The 19,757-nt window shown below is 37.8% G+C and overlaps 1 protein-coding gene across 1 annotated transcript in view; it reads right to left on the reverse strand.

Annotated features, from left to right (window-relative positions):
- Positions 1 to 19,757, reverse strand: part of PLCL1 (phospholipase C like 1 (inactive)) — a 334,466-nt gene that overhangs the window by 42,414 nt on the left and 272,295 nt on the right. The window contains exons 4-5 of the mRNA XM_049615203.1: positions 12,189 to 12,264; positions 10,000 to 10,109 (exon numbers count right to left, since the gene is read on the reverse strand). Of these exons, the coding sequence (XP_049471160.1) occupies positions 10,000 to 10,109; positions 12,189 to 12,264 (186 nt within the window). The remainder of the gene's footprint in view (positions 1 to 9,999; positions 10,110 to 12,188; positions 12,265 to 19,757) is intronic.

Below are 19,757 nucleotides of genomic sequence, written 5' to 3' on the forward strand. Positions count from 1 at the left end.
TTGACCATACCAACATTTTTTCTAGGTATGTCTTCTGAGGCAAGAGAAACAAAAGCAAAAATAAATTAGTGGGACTACATCAAAATAAAAAGCTTTTGCACAGCAAAGGAAACAATCAATAAAACTAAAGATCACCTGCTGAAAGGGAGAAGATATTTGCAAATGATATAACCAATAAAAGGTTAATATCCAGAGTATATAAAGAACTTACACAACTCAACACACATACACGAAACAAATAATCCAATTAAAAATGAACAGAAGACATAAGCAGACATTTTTCCAAAGATACAAAAAGCCAACAGAGACATGAAAAGATACTCAACATCGCTGATCATCAGGGAAATACAAATCAAAACCATAATGAGATACCACTACCTCACACCTGTCAGAAAGGCTAAGATCAAAAACATGGGAAACAAGTTTTGGCAAGGATGTGTAGAAAAAGCAATGTTTGTGCCCTGTTGGTGGGAATGTAAATTGATGCAGCCACTGTGGAAAACAGTATGGAGTTTCCTCAAGAATTAAAAATGGAACTACCATATTATCCAATAATTCCACTTGTGGGCATTTACCCAAAGAGAATGAAAACACTAATTTGAAAAGATATGTGCACTCCTATGTTTATTGCAGCATTATTTACAATAACCAAGATACAGAAGCAGCCCAAGTGCTCATTAATAAAGAAGATATGGTACATACATAGAATGGAATATTACTTAGCCACCAAAAAGAACGAAATCTTGTCATTTGCAACAACATGGATAGATCCAGAGAGTATAATGCTAAACAAAGTAAGTCATTCAGGGAAAGACAAATACCATATGATTTCGCTCATATGTGGAATTTAAGAAACAAAACATATGAACAAAGGGGAAAAAAAGAGACAAACCAAAAAACAGACTCTTAACTGTAGAGAACAAACTGATGATTAGGAGAGGTGGGTGTGGGATGGGTGAAATAGGTAAAGGGGATTAAAGAGTACATTTATCTTGATGAGCACTGAATAATGTATAGAATTATTGAATCATTATATTGTACACCTGAAACTAATACAACACTGTGTGTTAATTACACTGGAATGAAAATAAAAATAAAATAAAACAAATAAAAATAAACATACAAATAAATGTAAAACACACATACAAAATGTATACAACAGAACATTATTTAGCTGTATAAAAGAATTTATTACAACATCGCTGAACCTTAAGGACATTATGCAAAGTGAAATAAGTCAGTCAAAAAAGGACAAATAGTGTATGATCACACTTATATGAGGTACTTATATGACTACTTAGAGTAGTCAAAAATCATAGAAACATAAAATCAAATAGTGGTTGTCAGGGGCTGGGGAGGGAGAGGAATGGAGAGTTATTGTTTAATAGATCCTGAGTTTCAGGTTTACAAGAGAAAAGAGTCGGGATGGATGTTGGTGATGGTCGCACAACACTATGAATGCATTTTCATACCACTGAACTGTTCATTTAAAAATGGTTAGGATGGCAAAATTTATGTTCTATGTATTTTAGCACAATAAAAAAAAAACTTTGGAAAACAAAAATTCCCAACAAGATGGTAAGAATAGATCATCTTATTTGTAAAGCGCAATCAGGAAGGGAAAATATAGCAGTGGGAGAGATTACAGTGAGAAATTGTGAAGTAAGAATAGAAATGGAGTGTAATTAGGGTCTCATAGTGTCATACGTTAAAAATAAAACAAAGGAGGAGGAGTAAGATATAAAAGAGAGGGTATATAAGTAGAGAGATTTACACTATTGATAAGTTTAGTGACAAAAGGATCAGTGTGTTTAAGCAATGTAATGTAGTTCAGCACAGAAAAAGATTGAAAATACTATATAGTCATAACATGTGAACACCTAGGACTCTAGCTATCATAAAACCTGATCCCATCTTTAGGTGAGAAAATCTAGCCCCAGAGAAGATAATCTAATGTTTAAAAATTATATTAGTTGAAGATTTTTAAACTCATGTCCAACTTCCTATACGTCAAAACTCTCAGATAATCAATTTTAAGATAAAATAGACAGGAACTCACAGCCCCAAATCTTGTTATTTTGCATGTATTACTGGAAAATATTTTCCTTAGACTTAACAGAATTAAAAGCTTTATTGAAAACTCTTTGTAAGTCCACATCTCAAGATTAATGACTTACAGCCTCTTCAATATTCCTGTCAGGCTCCTTTCTTCTCAGTGAAGCCTGAGGAGTCCTTACCTATAAGGACTTCACCTCTCATTTCCAAATCATCTCAGGTTTGCTATTCAAAGGAAGAAGATTCCAGGACTTTTGCTCTAATGGCTTAGGTGATAAAGGACAGAGTGAACATCTGAGAGATAGAGTTGAGGGTGTAGAGGAGTGGGCTGAGGAAGGAATATGAATAGGATTATAGCCTTTGCAAAGCTCTTGCTGGAGGCACTTCCTCTACCTCATCAAGTTATGGAGGCTGGCAACATCTAGACTGAAAGCGAGTGAACAGTAACCTGGTCCAAGAGAAACAGGAGGAGGCTGGCTGGGTTCTCATGGTGGGTCCAGGGTCAGGCCCTCTGCTTTGGTATTTTTGTCATTTTGTTTTCCTTTCCTAATTTCAGTGGTATCTGTCCAAGTGTTCAATTACATCTGGGGAGCTAATTCACGTGCTACCCAAACTCATAGGAGATGCACTGGTAATGAAGGAAGTTAACTGACACGTTTACAAAAACAAATGCGACCTCCAGGCAGATAGGACTAGTTTTGTCACTTGGTCAATCCATTCTGTCTCCACCAGAAAAGTATGCCTGGGAAGCCAAACTGACAACAGAGTTGCTTGGTGAGTATAATGTCAGAACAAGGAGAATTGGTGGTCTAAAGCTACACGCTTTCAATGTACCTTTCTGCACTGTGGGAATATACTGCCAAGGTGATTGGAATTCTCATGTTATGTGGACAGGACACTTACTCTCTATAAGATAATAGACATAAAGCACTTAGTACAATACTTGATATATAGAAAGCACTCAGTTAATATATCATTATTATGGTACTGTTAATATTCCAACAATATAGCATAGTGGGCTGACAGCATGGGCTCTGGATTTAGATTCTTGCTCCCTCACTCAGTACCTGTATGCCAATGGGAATGTTACTTAACCTCTCAAGCCTCAGTTTTCTTATCTACAAAATGGGTGTAGTACCACTAACTTCACAGCATTACCCTTAAAATGACTTAAGATGTTGTGTGAAAATCACTTACCTGCTTATTATAAGCAGTGAATGCTAATTACTAATAATAAAAATAACAATTATACAGCACTTTTTATATGCCATACACCACTTTATATATCTTAATTCACTTACGTGGTGTTTAAATGGGGTGTTTAAATCAGATGGGGGCCTCAAAATGTGGGATGGTGATTGAGTGGAAGCTGGTGATGCGGAAGGTAAAAGGATTCACCTGAAGCAAAACAAAGGCGATAGAAGTTTATTGAATACAACACAAGGGAATGGCAGGCAGGACAGCAAAGGAGAGGCAGTGGGTGGGGTTCGGTTTTAAAGGGAGAAGAGGAAGAGGTATGGCGATATATGGAATTCTCCCTTTTTTGGTAGCTGTGCCTAGTTGTAAGTAGCCCATTGGTCAGTTAGGGCCTGTGGATATACTGAGGTGGGTCACCTGATGGCCAGTCTGTATTCAGCCAGGGGAACACTGTGGGCCCTTTCTACATTCCATTGCTCAAGGCTGTTTGCCTAAAAATGGCCTCTACAATTTAGTCCTCATATAATCCTATGATGTGGGTGTAATTGAGGAACCTCATTATATTCACCAAAATCTGTTCCCTTTCCTTGAGGAAGTATACACTTGCCCCACTCCACTGAATTCAGATCTGACCATGTGGCTTGTTTTGGCCATTCAAATATAAATAGAAGGAAACTATGATTCCATGTGTCATATGGCAGACCTATGACAGAAGTGAACATATGGCAGAAGTGTTTAAAACCAATTTGTGCTTTTCCCTACCTCTAGGATTGTAGAAGTATTAGATACAGTTCCTATTAGCCTGTGTTCCTAAAATATACTTGCTGTGTATGTCTTGTGATGGACATACAGTAGAGGCAAGAAACAAGCTATTGTTTTAAGTCACTGAGATTTTCACATTTTTGTTACCACAGCACAATCTAGCATATCCCAATTGACTCAGAAGCACAGAGACAAAAGGAAGTTTTTCCAAGGACACACAGGTAGAAAGTGTCTGGCTTCAGAGTCTGTACTCTTGACTCCTTTGCTTTAGGTTATTTAACAATTGATAGTATTATCAATATGAAGAATAGTTTCTTATTAATGCATCGTTGTCACTGGGAGTCTGTTTCTAGACTTCATAAACTGTCATTCTTTTCTCAAAGAGTTGCCTCAGGAGGAAAGCTAGCCTTTCTCTAGCTTCTACTACAAGAGCCAACAGCTACCAGAAACACCACTGGAGAGGTTCTCAATAGACAACATAGAGGACACTGGACATGTCCCTTCTTGATATAACCTCAGAGAAGCCTCCAGGATATATGGTCACTATGGATACCAGAAGAGGCTGATTTGATACACACACACACACACACACACACATACACACACACACACATACAGAGTCACAAAGAATGATTTTAAGTGGTCATTTGGTTGAGGTCATTCTTGCTATCATTCAGTCTTTCAGAGATGGATACCTCTCATACTTCTTTTCTCAATAACCCATCATCTTATTTCCTTTCTCCTGTCTCTCAACAATGAGCAAAGCCTTCAAGTGGTTTTGCAGGCTCTGTTAGAAAGTGTATTACCGCACTGACATCCACTTAATTGCCCTTATTCAGCAATATTTCCCAGAGATGTGACAGCCTGAAATTTGGGACCTGAATAAGAGAATCTGCCTGCATTAGAAACACAAGTACCCAAGGAGAAGTGAAAAGCTCCAGCCTCTGCTCTTCCCAAGAAAAATGAAAATGTTGCCAAGAAAAATCAGAAGAAGTAAAGGCTTAAACAATAATAAAAAGCCAACAAGTCAGGCAGAAAAGATTGGTCATACCTACTGAATATAAATCTATAAAAAAGAACGGTTTTTTTATTTTTATTTTAGACAGAGAGAGAGAGAGATAGGAAATCTCAAGCAGTCTCCATGCTCAGTGCAGAGCCCAACACGGGCTCAATCCCATGACCCTGGGAGAAATCATGACCTGAGCTGAAATCAAGAGTCAGGTACTCAACCAACTGAGCCACCCAGATGCTCCAACTGGATTTTTTTGTGTGGCACACACTGGAATGCATTAAATTACAAGCTGTAAATCTATGTAGGGAAAGTATAAATACATATCAATTAATAGAAGTGCTCATTGATGAAGTAATTGTTCATCATAATTTATTTAATACATGTCATTCAACTAGTAATCAATGAAATTTATGAACAATAAGAAGTCAGCCACTTCCTAATATTTTTATTCCTTTTTAAGCTCTAGTGACCACCTAACTTCATAATTTTTCCTTTACAATAAAATGTTTACTAGTTATATTTTTTGAATATTATTTTTTATATATTTCTACTTGACACATGTCTAGCCTGGTAAAATTGATTTTTTCATCAAACTTTTAAAAATGTAAAGATAATTGAATTTAGTTCCTTAAAATGCCTAACAGGCCAAGTTAGAAAAATATATACTGGGAAAGCTCACTAAAATGCTACTCAAGGGTTCTTTCTAATTTCAGTTTTACAGGTGTGACTGCCTTACAATGAAGTTCTTTTTATACTTGAGGAGTCAAGACACTCTGGATGGAGTCCAAGACTTTAAATGGATTCCACATAATAACACATTGTGTTTTCTCAGACATATAGTATAAATTCATATCTCTCTTCCAAAAGAACTTCAAAACTCTCATGAGTGAAACACTTCAAAAATTAATAACAATTTACTACAATAGGTTAACTAAGCCAGTGAAATTGTAGCATCTCTTTCTGGAAGACTTAAAGAACAGGGAAAATTCCATTGTAAGATTTTAATATTATGTTAATAACCAAATAACACTCATTTCTGAAGGATAGCATGGAGAAAAGACACATGGAAGTAACTCTTAATGTCTGATGGTAGGATGAGATGCAACTATCTTGGTCCAATGATTATCTAGAAAATATACTGAAGACTGAGTCATTGAGACATGTATCATCACATCACCCCAAATAAATATAACGGCTATATATAGAATTTGATTCTGTGCTCAGCAGTGAAAGAGAAAGAAATGGATAGGAGGAAAATATTATAGTCGGCTATTGGCATATGGCCAAAGTGTGGGGAAATGCAAATGATATGCTAAGCAACTCCCTACTCTGGACCCATGTATGGTACTAAAATATGAATGGAAGGAAAAAAAAAACATGGATTGTTTCCAGGACCATCTTGACTTCAGCTTTCTTGCTGGATCCTAAGTCCTCATCTCTGGCTTGGAAAGTGTAGACACTAAGTATAATTCATATTCATTTTATTATAGAGCTATTTATCTTTGTCTCTGCCAATTTTTCTCTAGCTTCTCCTTCATTTATTAATATCGTATCAATGTAATACTGAATTTCAGAAAACATAAACTAAAGAATTACTTTTTTAGTCTCAGCTCAATTTACTTTAAAGCCAATGCTCCTTTCCACCACTCCTTGGTCCCAACAACCTTTTTCCTAGACGTACATTTCTCATTTTTTTTCAGCTTCTCCCCTACTTGTTGGAAAGTACATTGGAATTAAATATTTCTAGCTTCACAAACCCATATATTCAACCAATATTCATCAATCCCCACTCCCTTCCTCTAGTTAGTAGAGAGTACTTATATAAATTGCATGTAAGGAAACTTTTTCTGTTGGCAATGCACAACTTTATAGCAGGCCCTGCCATATTCTACCTATTCACTGTTTATGTCTCAAAAGTTTGGTTACTGCTTATTCAACCAGTTGTAAGGAATGTAAACTGAATCTAGAAAACTAAGAAAAAGGAGATTTATTGGAAGACTTTAGAAGCTTGGAAAATCAACAGGAAGGCTGGAGAACAAAGCAGGAATTAAGAGTTTCACATTCAAGACACAAGAAATAAAGGGAGGGGGGTGCCTGGGTGGCTTAGTCAGTTAAGCATCTGACTCTTGACTTGCTCAGGTCATGATCTTGTGGTTCTGGAGACTGAGCCCTGCATCGGGCTCTGCACTGACAGCACGGAGACTGCTGGGATTTTCTTTCTCTCTCTCTGCCCTTCCCCTGCTTCCTCTCTCTCTCTTTCTCTCTCTCTCTCTCTCGCTCTTGCTCTCTCTCTCTCTCAAGATAAATAAATAAGCATTTAAAAAGAAAAAAAGAAAGGGAGAGTCTTAGAGAGGAGGATCTTCTCAGAGAGGCATCATTGAACTAAACAGTCTCCAAAAGAGCCTAGTCTCTGTCCCTCAGCTAAAAATTCAAACTCCAAGAAGGTCATTTGTTCAGCACTGTGGAAAGAGCACCTGACTAACAAGCCCACCAAATACCATGAAGGAAAGGAAATATTAAAAGTTTGGAAAAATTCACTATTCTTGTTTAAGTTCCTAGCATTCAAGCTGAAATGCTAGCAGCTAGTACATTAGCTACAATAGTAGAATATTGGTCATGTTTCAAAAGATCTGTCTTAGAATGGCATGTATAGTATTTGCCCAGCCCGATCTAGCAACCAGCCCCTGTCACTAAACCAAAGAAACACAGAACAGTGAATGGGCTTAAGTCACAGATTAATACAGAAATAAGAAATCTCAATTTAAAAATTAATTATTAAAAGACTTCTAAATAAAATAAGAAACAACAAACTTGTTCCTCCAATGTCATCTTCACGTGGCAAAAGTAATAGCATACATACATACACACACACACACACACACACACACATACACACACACACACATATAACACACACACATATATATATTATACATATAACTATGTATATTATTATTACTTTATATATGCATATGTGTGTATACAGTGTCTAGTTTTATGCACTGTGACTTAGACATTTTGTATATATTACTTTATTTAATTCTCACAAAACCCTGAGTATTAATATTATTGTCACTCTAGGGGCATGTAGGAGGCTCAGTTTGTTGAGCATCTGACTCTTGGTTTCAGCTCAGGTCATGATCTCATGGTTCAGTTCATGGGATCAAGCCCCACATCGGGCTCTGAGCTGACACCTTGGAACCTGTTTGGTATTTTCTCTCTCCTTCTTTCTCTCTCTGCCCTTCCCCAACTTGCATGCACGTGCTCTCTCTCAAAATAAATAAACTTTCAAAATATATATATTATTGTCACTCTAATATTTATTGTCAGCCCTCAGAAGGATCATACAATTTGGTTAAAGCCTCACAGCTATCAGGCAATGTGCACACAGAGCCTGCCTCACCCTTGCACTAGGCTGCCTAGACTCAGTCACATGGATTGAGTTTTATGGGGAGCAGAAGGACAGTGTAGTATAGACCCACAGACATGAGTTGAAATCTCAGCTTTGCCATTTACTAGATGAAGGCAAGAAGCTTAAACCTTGCTAAGCCTCAATGTCCTCATCTGTGAGATGGATAGATGCATACCAGGGTCAGCAAGAGTTGCTGCAAGGGCACACCTTAGCTGTGAGCGCCTGTCACATATTAAGTACTGAATAATTGATGGCCATTATTGGTTATATGTCTGTCTCCCTTGGTACACCAGTCCTGGAGGCCCAGGTATTACTCTTCTGATATTTGTATCCATAGCCTCTTTCTCAGTGACTGGCACATTAACAAGACCACATAAATATCTGATCAGAAAGTGTTTGAGTCAGGGTTCACGCTGACATGTTGTCTTCTAATATTATAAAATAAGTCTCTCTTCATATTAACGCTATAGCTCCTCCCTGCTCATTAAGCAAATGATGCCTATTTTCCCTCATCCCACTTCCTGCCTCCAGACTGTTAATTCATGAGGTCAAGGTCTGTGCCTCTTTCGCTCTCCATGGACCCTCAATACCTAGCATAAAGTCCAGTACATAGTAGGAGGTTAGCAAATATTTGTGAACTGAATTTTTAAGAAACATTTGTAACATGTCTTACAGTTCACCTGGCACCTCCTCATAAACATATCTCTTTGGCACCAAGCTGCCTGGGTTCAAACTCCACTTCCATTGTTTGTTAGTGGAGTGACCTTCGGTAATATACCTAAGCTTTTAATGCCTCGGTTTTCTCGCCTCTAAAATGAGAATAATAGTAGTATTGGGTTGTTGTGCATATTAAAATGTTAGTTTATTAAAGCTTGTAAAACAGTATATGACATATAGTAGATGTTCTTTATACATTGGCAATGATTAATTTTTTAATTAATCACGTTTGTGGCTATTTTCTTCTCAACACACTGTCAGGAATAAATTATTCCAACTGCCTAAATCATCTGTCCTTTCACATAAGAAAATATGAAAAGTGGCATCTTTACTTCAAACTCCTAAAATTAATTTTTAGCAGAGCAAATCATAATCTCAAGAAACTGACTTTCAAAGCTATTTGCAAAAATAAATATATTTATAGAAACTGTTCTTAAAATAAAATAATCCTAAATGGTTCCAGATATTCTGAGGTTTAAAGCTCTTCCAAATCACTTGTGCTGGATCCTTCTCCCACAACATTTGGCATTATTCTTGCCACAGACAAGAACAGTTGTATTGACATGAACAGCAGAGTCCATGTGAGTAAAAACACACAAGCACAACCACCAGGCAGTGGAATTAGGTCGTTCTGTCCTCTGTCTCCACCACAAACCTCGTTTGTCCTATTAGGGCAAAAAGTATGTCAATCTCCTCATCACTTAGAGCATGAACCTGGTGATTTAGGCCACATATTACTTAAAAATTCAAATCACTGCATTTAACCACCGATGTTTCTCTAGACTTTGGAGACATGAGGAGAAGAATAATAAAGGCAAAGAAGGTCCCTGGGAATTTCATTTACCTTCAATACTGTAATGTTCCAGGCAAAACTCTCAGTCGCCTTGTTGAGTTTTCTTCCTTTCAAGCCTTCTTTCGCCCCTAGATTATGAAGTTCCTCGTGAAATTCCATCCCTTTGAAAAGAGAACATGTAAGAATTCTTAGTATGATGCTATTTCAGAAAAACATTTTATTATGAAAAATGTTATTATTTCCCATGCCTGCCCTTCTCTTATAATTTTGAAATCCCTGAATTGAATGTTCCTCCTCATTCTGTTCATCCCCACCAATGGCTGTCCTTAGGGGCAAACTAACAATAATGGATGCATTAGACCAAATTACCTTTGAAACAGCCAGGAGGCATAGATAAAGACATAAGAAGGAAGTTAAGAACCAAATTCTTCCAAGAGGGTACATATGTCTTGTTTGTCTTCTACCTGGTTTTTACATGAAACAGTGTAATGTGCAACTGATAACCATATGTGATAGATGCACTTATTCTACTTTTCCCTATAAACCATCTCCATAGATTGACAGTAGATCCTGGAGCCCATGTGGATAACAAGGTTAACCGACAAATGTTGAGTAAAAATAAAAACATGTTTTGTAAATAGAGTTCCTGGAAATACCTAAATGTTTCATATTTGAGAATGACCTTAAAATTATGTTTAGCTCAACTATTTCTTAAGAAGCTTGAATACTATAAAAGATATCACTATCCTCAGAGATGGGAATCACACTTTCTTCTGGACAGCTTATGCCATCTTTGGAAAGCTATACCTTATGTCAAGCCAAAGTCTCTCTCCCTGGAACCTTGGTGCTAGCTAGATCCAGACCTGCTAGGTCCAACCTCTTTTCCACTGTGCAGCCCTTTAAATATTTGAAGAAAGATGTTAAAGTCCACTGGAGTCTTCTCTCCTCCAGATTGACCATTCTAGCATGGTTCAGCTTCACTAATAATGTCTCTTCTTTAAATATGACATCCAGGAAGATTGCATATTGCATATTGCATTGCATCCAGAAGAGCTTGTAGGAACATCATATTCAAAGTGGGCTTGAAGCAGCCCACACAAGGTAGGGAGGCAGCCCACAAGGCTGAAGTAGCCCACCACCCTCTTTATTCTAATTACTCTACTTTTATTAACGTAGCCCAAAACCACATTAACCTTCTTAGTGTTAACATCACAAATACAGCACATTGTAAGAGCATGATTGTGGAGCTCGGCTTACCCTCTGGCTCTACCACTTTACTAGCTACATAAGCATGAACAAGTCCTCTCTGTGATCCAGTTTCCTCACTGGTGAGATGGTGATAACAAGAGTGTTTACCTCAAGGGATGGTGGTGAAGATTCAATGAGTCAACACATATAAGGCTCTCAAAGTACTGCCTCACATATAGGAGCATTATATAAGTACGTGGGATTATTTCTGTGCTTTTTGTCAACAGAAACAGTTAAGTCTGTGGACCAAGTCAGCAAAGAGAACCATTTTTAAAGTCTGGTCTGGGTTCAAAGGTCAGCTCTACCTTGTGTTAATAGGCATCTTGGGTGATTCACTCAATCTCTCAGAATCTCAGATGGTTCATCTACAAATTGGATATAATGGTGATTACCTTGTAGAGTTGTTATAAGGACTAAGCAACATAGTGTATTTGCACAGTATATCATATGCCAATATATCAAGCAATTGTCATTATTGTCATCTCCTTCATCCTAATTATTGTGCGTTGGAATCAAGGAGAATATAAATCCAAGAAAGACAAAAGTATAGAGTATGGATGAAGGTGAATATAAATCAACAAAGGGGTACCCTCACAGAGATGTGATCCATCCTATCCTTAAAGAAAGAATAAATTTAAAAGGATGACTAATAAATGAGGCCAAAGCCTAGAAGATTAATAGGATTATGGTTCAAATTGTAAAAATGAGGTGGTTCTTAAGGAGCAATGTGTAGTAAAAACCACAAAAGTAGATTCAGAACCCCTCACCTCTCTAGACATCTTCAGACATTACCCCCCTATGTACATACAACCCACCTACTGTCACCAAGACTTCTTCTGTACTAAACAAAGACTTAAGTTTAACTCAAATTTATAGCTAAACTATGGCATAAAATATTTTAATTTTAAGAGTAAAAATGGAAACTTGAAAAATCTACCAAGAATTATCATTAAGTTTCTAAATGAAATGGGGCAGGAGTTGGGGGGGATTACCTGCTTTCTGACACTGCACAATCTTTTCCTGGACTGGATCTGCCATTTCTATGAGAAACCGGCTCTCTTGAATCATCTGTCACAAAAATAAAAAAAGGTGGTTGTTAGCAGTCCTTAAACTGACTCATTGGAAAGACAACACACAGAGAGACTCTCCTGATGCTGGCAGTAATGGGGAACCATGGCCCTGACCACAAGAGGTAGGAGACAGAGGGATAACGTGTGCTCCAACCCCCATTCATTCTAGCACTACCACTAGAGGCACCTACCTTATAATTGCTTCAGTCACGTAACATGCTTGGCACATCATGAGTGCCAAATAAGTAATTGCTAAATAGATGTATACACATTCTTTCAGCCCCAGATCACATTCAGGAGCACCTCTATTCCATCGCCTCACTCCAAATGTAACTGCAACAATAAGGCAAATGGTACTGGAACAATAGCAACAAGAATCAGAATAAGGCATCACCTAGTAATGAGTTAAAGGACTACTGAACACATCAGTGAAGTTAGCAGCTTGGATTTGAGTGGCCCCAAAATGGTGGAGGTCTGGTCCTCCCTCAAAAAGGGCTCCAGCTCCACTGGCAAGAATGAGGAGTGGGTCAGATTTCAGAGACACCAATTATTCAACAGAGCTTGTAGGCAATAACACCGAAATGGTTGCCCTGACCTTTACGTTTGGATAGAAAGCAAAAATGTCCAAGAAATAATTAATCTACTGAATGAAGTAGGGGAAATAAGGCAACTATTGGAGAGATGGAGAAAAGAAAAATCTGTACGTGAAGAAGGGGGAAGATGATAATCAGTAAAGAAGTTGTGATCAGGATGACAAGGCCTGGGGGCCCTTTTGAAGAAGTGACTAAAGAAAGGCAACCAAGAGGCAAACTAACACTTCTTGAATTTCCAGCCACTCTTCTACCCCCAATAAATGCTGTCCCATCTCATCTGGATATTCTGTGTTTTGTGTGTCTGAATATTCTGAAGGAACTTTAAGGCAGAATACAAAGTGGACATGAAGGTCTGGGGTAAGACATCTTTCATAATTAAGTGCTGTTGAACAGATTAGTCTTGTATGATCACTGACAAATATAAAGTGGTTTATGATTACAAATTTTAAATGGAAAAGAATATTGAATCACAAATTTGTAATGCCTAACAACTCCATAGAAGTAAAATCATATCATCCACTTAAGAAATATCTACTGAGCAGACACTATGTGTAAGCACTGTGGTAAGTACATGGGATATGATGCATTAAGGAGTAAAAACAGACACATCTCTAGCTTCATGGAGCTCAGAGTCTAGCAGGGAAGTCTACTCAAATGCATGAATGAAATAGGATAATTAATTCAACCAAACAAAATTCAATTACTCATATTTTCTGCCTAAAGTAGTAGTTGAAAGTAACTTATTTGGAGAGTTAAATTGACCATCAAAACCATAAAAATAGATACCCAAGAAGTTCTAGACTGAGTCAAACATTTTAACTGCATTAACTCTTTCAACTCTCAAAAGGAAGTGGAAAGCTAGTGAATAACAATTTACGAAATGACTAATAGTGGCCTGACTAAAGCTTCCAAGTGAATGAAACTGATAAGCAGAAAAAGATTAAATATGAGGGCAATCTGATTCAGTATTTTCTAAGCTTAGCATCCATGCATGCAACATCAATTGAGTTTTATTATACTTTCAAAAGTTATATGCTGCAATAGTTAAGTAGTAGACAAAATATTTTCATGAAATTCAAGCAAGGGAAACATTCATAAATAATGGACATATTTTGTGACTTTACCATAAGCAAAATAGGTAATATGATATACATTTTTAGAATCATTTAATTTTAAGACCAAAAGAATCTTAGATATCATGGCCACCCCCTTAATTTTGGTTTTAGAAAAAAAGAAAGTGAAGAGTTATAGAAGTTAAGATTCTTGTCCAAAAAATAGAACTAATTAATTATCAAGCTGGAATTAAAATTGCAGTTTCCTGGCATCCACTTATTGTCATGAAAAAAATAGCACCCCTCTGATTTTGTCTGCCCTGCCCATACTCCAGGAGAGAATGCATGTCTTCAAATACTTGCAATCTTTTTGAGAATAAAATATAGCATTTCCAAAGTCACCTGGCCCAGCCTGTCAGAAAAAAAAAAAAATGTGTGAGCATGCCCATAATCAATCCATTTCAACCAGATTCAAATTTGCCCTTTTTAAGAAAAACTCAAAAAAGTAACAGGATTGATAATTTCCTTTATTAAATCTTGATTGACATCTTACACTCATTTCCCTTGGTTTTGCTCTCAGTAGAGAACATATTCTTTGATTTTAAGAAACTATTAATTTGTGGCCAGTTTTCTTTGCAGTATTTTACTAAGTATCTCCTCAGTGTTGAGTATAAAAGGAATATAATTTCTGCATCCAAAAACACCATAGCCCCTTTGTAACAACCTGAGAAGGAAGTATCCTCTTTGTCATGGCTACCCCTTCTACCTAGACTTTCAAACCCATCTCTACTGCTTCCCTCAGGAATCTGTTTCTAATGATTCCTTCTTTTTTTTTTTTCCAAAATTTCTACCTCTCTCCCACCTTTTTCCCTTCTCCACACGACATCTCCTACTTTAAAGTAAGCAAACAAAAACAATAATAAATATTCTATTGGCCTTTGAATGGTTGTCCTCATTAATCCTTCCTTTAAAAATTAGCCTGCACTCATTGTTTTGACTCATGCAAGACTCCACCAAGACCTTCAAAGTTTAACCTTGGCCTCATAATCAACCACACCTGGCCAATCCTTGGTCTTCATTCATTCCCAACTCAGCAGCTGACACCTCTGATCAGCCCTCCTTGATTTCTGGGACCCTGGTTCTTTTCATGCTTTGCTCTTTCTCTGACTTCTGTACTACCTCTTTCTCCTTGTTTATATCCATACATGTAGGAATCCTCCCAGCTGCCTGGCCTAAGCTCTCCACTGTTTCCTTTCATCATTATCTCTCCTCTTAGCAATTCCATCCGTGCTTAGAGCTATGAAATTTGTATTCATGCAGATCCCTTCAAAGCCAACATCTTCAACGCTCAGCTCTCTCCTAAATTCCAGACTCATACCTCCAACGGTGTATAGCAGTGGTTTCCAAAGTAGGGAGGTACATGTACTCTGGGGCGGGGGGCACAAGATAATCCTTTGAGGTGTGAGGAGAAACAATGAGGACTTTTATTCACATTTATTTAACCCACAAAACTAGCAAGGAAATTAAGCTTTACAGATTGATCCTGCCCCCCTTGCCAAATCAAGGTCAAGTATCTCTAAGGTGGGAACTGAGGTAAGACGAAGAAGGTAATTCCACCTTAGGTGAGGGCTGACAACAGCACTCATTTATTAGTTTCTTCCAGAATATTTCAACTTACATATGGCTGTAAAGTAGTACAGTAAGTACCACTTATATTTTCTTGTTCTAGATAAACTAAGCCTTCCAAATATGCATTCCTGAAAGGAAAATGAAGATTACAGAAGCACAAGCAAAAACGTGAAGATAGCAGAGCAGCTCCTGGTTCTATTCACGCCATGATTTCTTTCTCAGCAACACTGACAAGTGAGAACAATGACAGTCGGATCAGATCAACATATTCAATCACACTGGAAGAGCAAAAAGATTTATTTCTATTATTCATAAGTAAAACTTTTAAAATCCAACGCTGATTTCTATTCTTGATTTCTTTTACACTGTATGAATTGGTATGTTACTGAGTTTGTATCATTTATGAATGAATAAATTCTCAAAATATTTTTACTGAGGAGTTGCTGGGCCCTCTCTATTCGGCTCTCTAGATCCCCTCTCTGCTATGCTCTGGGCTGGGGAAGTTGATCTCTGTGGGCAACATCAAGCAGGCTCCCTTGCCTCTGATTCCTGTTAGGATTGGCCAATGGGACCAACCGGCAAGGGATCAGGACAGGAGGTGGGAGGAGAGAGGTTTAGGGCAGTTACTCCTTGATCATCCCCTCCCTGCCAGACTGTGGCTCCATAGCTTCCTCTCTACAAGGCCACAGCTCCTGTCAAGTGGCCCTGTTCTGGCAGGTACCATATTACTGAGTGCCAGGAATGGCTCCTTCCCCTTTTCCTTTAGGTCTGCAAGTGATGACAGCTCTCTACTGTTGGTATACCTGTGGTGCTCACCGCCCATTGATGCTTTACTAACCCATACCCATACTTTTATAACCAAAGCCCTCATTTACTCATTTAGTCACTCCTTTGAGTGTGCTCTCTGCAGAGAACAAATAAGGTGGAGATGCTTACTATCAGATAGCTGTATCTGTAATTTCCAGCATTCTCTGTCTCTTCCAGACACCCAGGTTCAGATCACCAACACACTCTGCCTCACTACATCCAGAAGGTGAGCTCCCACATTCTGTCAGTCACCAAGTCTTGCCTAACCTGCCACTTTTATCCCTTTGCTTCCTTCTTTATCACAACACTCCTCGTTTAAGCCTTCATTCTCACTCTCTGGGCCATCTTTCAAATTCTAATTATCCTTCCAGAGACAGCTCAAATGTTGTTATCCTCCATTTTACTTTCCCTGTCTCACCCCATTCCCACCTCTACTCCTGCCAAAAAGTGTAGATCTCCTACTTTCTCCAAATGCGCCCCAAACTCCCTTGGAGACACTCAAAGATGGCTTTGAATCCCTCTTGGCTACTGACAGGTTCTGGTCCTTCCCACCTCACTCCTTCCAAATATCACTTCCAGAATCATTGTCCAAAAGCATAGCACTAGCTACTTCCCAGATTTGTTATTTTCTCCTTTGCCTGTTAGATGATGTAAAATTTTCTAACTCCAAGTCTGAGTCTTCTTATTTGCCTCAGCAGCCTCTTCCCCTATGGTTTCCCAATTCTCCCAGGTCCAGGTGTGGCTCACACTTCTCCAAACACACCCCACTTATTCCTCCTTCCTCAGATTTCTTTCTATTAGGAAAGTCTTCTGAATAAGCCATCTCCCTTGGTCAAAATCCCATCAGCCTCAAAACTCACTCGAGTGCCCCCCTCTTCCACTGGTGTCCTGATTTCCCTTCCTCTCCACCTCTCACCTCCAAATCCCAAGAACATTCTATTTTGTTAGTCTGTTTACAGAATGTCTTATTTTCTATATCAAGTTACAATTAACTGCTTACTTATATTATCTCTCACACTTCATTTCTCCAGTAAATTGTAATTCTAGTAGATCATTTACTCATTTACCTTTATATCCCCAGATACATCAATTCATTTATAGAATCACCTTTTCCCTATCTAACTCTGTGATCCTTATTTCTTCTACATATCAATTACCCACACATTTACACACAAGAAAGTATTTTATTTATTATTGATCACTTCTCAAACCTATAATTGTCTTTTTGAACTCTTATTTCTCTTTTTATCTCTAGTCTTTTTTTCTAGGCTTCTCCACTTTTCTGTAATCCAATATGTTCTGAATTCCCCTTCAAATAATCCTTTTAATAGGATTATACCTATAGAAAATACACTACTCAAGTATTAGAAAATACATTTTTAAACATTATTACTTATTTAAGGTAAAATAAACCAGGACCAAAACATTCAATAAACTCTATGATTCAAGTTATCTTAAAAATCCCCCAAATAAATATTTGTTCACCCCATAGTGTAAGAAGTTTGTATTTCCCATTGTCTAACAGATCACTTTGTAGTGAGATAGTCAAGTGTGATTTAATTTTCCACACAGAATATCTCAGTGAGATTCCTACAGGATAACCTGAAATCCTTTAGTAATAAAAGTCCTAACTATTACCCTGAAAATACTCATCATCAATATTCCCAGAACTTAATATCATTGCTCATATGGACTTTTCTCATAAGAGCTTTTGATCATTTTCTCTATGGTAACAGCTTCCATTGTATTTAGAAAAATAATTTTATTCTATTTTCTGCAGTCAACTTTCAGTTAGTAGTTGTAGGGAAAACAAATAAGATAGATGGCCAAAATATACCAATAATTCCAAACCAAATTTAAATCAACAACTTCAACCTCTCCCCTTGGCTTTATATCTAAGTTGTAAAGAAGGGAAAATGGTTGATTTGAGTTTAATCTCCTTCCTAGGTCTCTACAGATCCTGACAGAAATGAAATGTAAAATGCAAAAGCTAAGGAGAGAAGGTGAGAAGCATGTCCTCATAGAATCTCCTTGCTGGGTAGTCAGTGTACTTATTCAGCCAAAGGTAGGTTGACTCAGTTGATAGAATCTGGCAGCATCCTGGATTTACATGGAGGTCTCAGCCTCAGCTCCCAGTTGCCTCTGTCTGTTGTAGTAATACAAAGAGTTTTTCTTTGGTTCTGTCACATGAATATCGCCTCATGGATCTTATTTCCTTACCATGGCTTTGAATCTAAAAGAATAGAAGACTTATTCAGACAGAGATTAGCATTTCTTTAAGCATTAGATGTGTCCTAATCAGCGGTGTGTTTTCAGTTAAGACCAAAATCATTTATTTAAAATAAAAATTTTAGGGGCAACTGGGCAGCTCAGTTAGTTGAGCGTCCGACTTCAGCTCAGGTCATGGTCTCGCAGTTCGTGAGTTCGAGGCCCACGTTGAGCTCTGTGCTGACAGCTCAGAGCCTGGAGCCTGCTTCAGATTCTGCGTCTCACTCTCTCTTTGCCCCTCCCCCACTAGTGCTCTGTCTCTCTTTCTCTCTCAAAAATAAACATTAAGAAAGTAATAAATAATAAAATAAAATAAAAATTTTACCAAAGGGGGATAGTAATGCTTTTACTCAGGGATGGGCCAAAGTGTCCTACCTGTGTGAATAAACTGTGCTTCCAGCTCTTCTCAATAGGGAATTTAGGGGCACCTGGGTAATTCCATCATTTAAGCATCCAACACTTGATTTCAGCTCAGGTCATGATCCCACAGTTCATGAGTTCAAGCCCCACGTCAGGCTCTGAGCTGACAGTGTGGAGCCTGCCTGGGATTCTCTCTCATCCCCTCTCTCTGCCCCTCCCCCACTCACACTGTCCCTCTCTTTCTCTCTCTCTCTCTTTCAAAATAAATTTTTAAACAACTTTTAAAAATAGGGAATTTAATTGCCTGGGATCATTGCAGAGTCAATGTAACCACTGAATGGTACTAAAAAGATCAATTTTTGTCATATCATGACTCATAAACCTTCCACAGATTCCAATTTTCTCCTGAGTATATTCAAATTCTTAGAACCACAGAACTTTATATTTACAAGTCACCTTCAGGACCATCTATCATGGAAAACACCATTTTATAAGAGAAAAAATTGAGCCTACATGGGCTTTCCTAAAACCAAACAGCTGGTCAATGAAATAGTTTAGACTAGAACCGAGGCTCATGAGGAGCAGATCTAAGCTTATGAGTTGCTTTGTGATACTGATGTTATATTAAAGTGCAGAATTTCTACTGCAAGTACAAATTTGTGATAAACGTTAATAAAGTAAAATTCACCAAGTAAAGTATCATAAAAATACATGTTTCCCTGACTACTTCTCCTTCCACGTCTAATTTGCAGCAGGCATCAACCAACATAGATATTCTTCCT

The sequence above is a fragment of the Panthera uncia genome (genome assembly GCF_023721935.1).
Source record: "Panthera uncia isolate 11264 chromosome C1 unlocalized genomic scaffold, Puncia_PCG_1.0 HiC_scaffold_3, whole genome shotgun sequence".
NCBI classification, from domain to species: domain Eukaryota; kingdom Metazoa; phylum Chordata; class Mammalia; order Carnivora; family Felidae; genus Panthera; species Panthera uncia.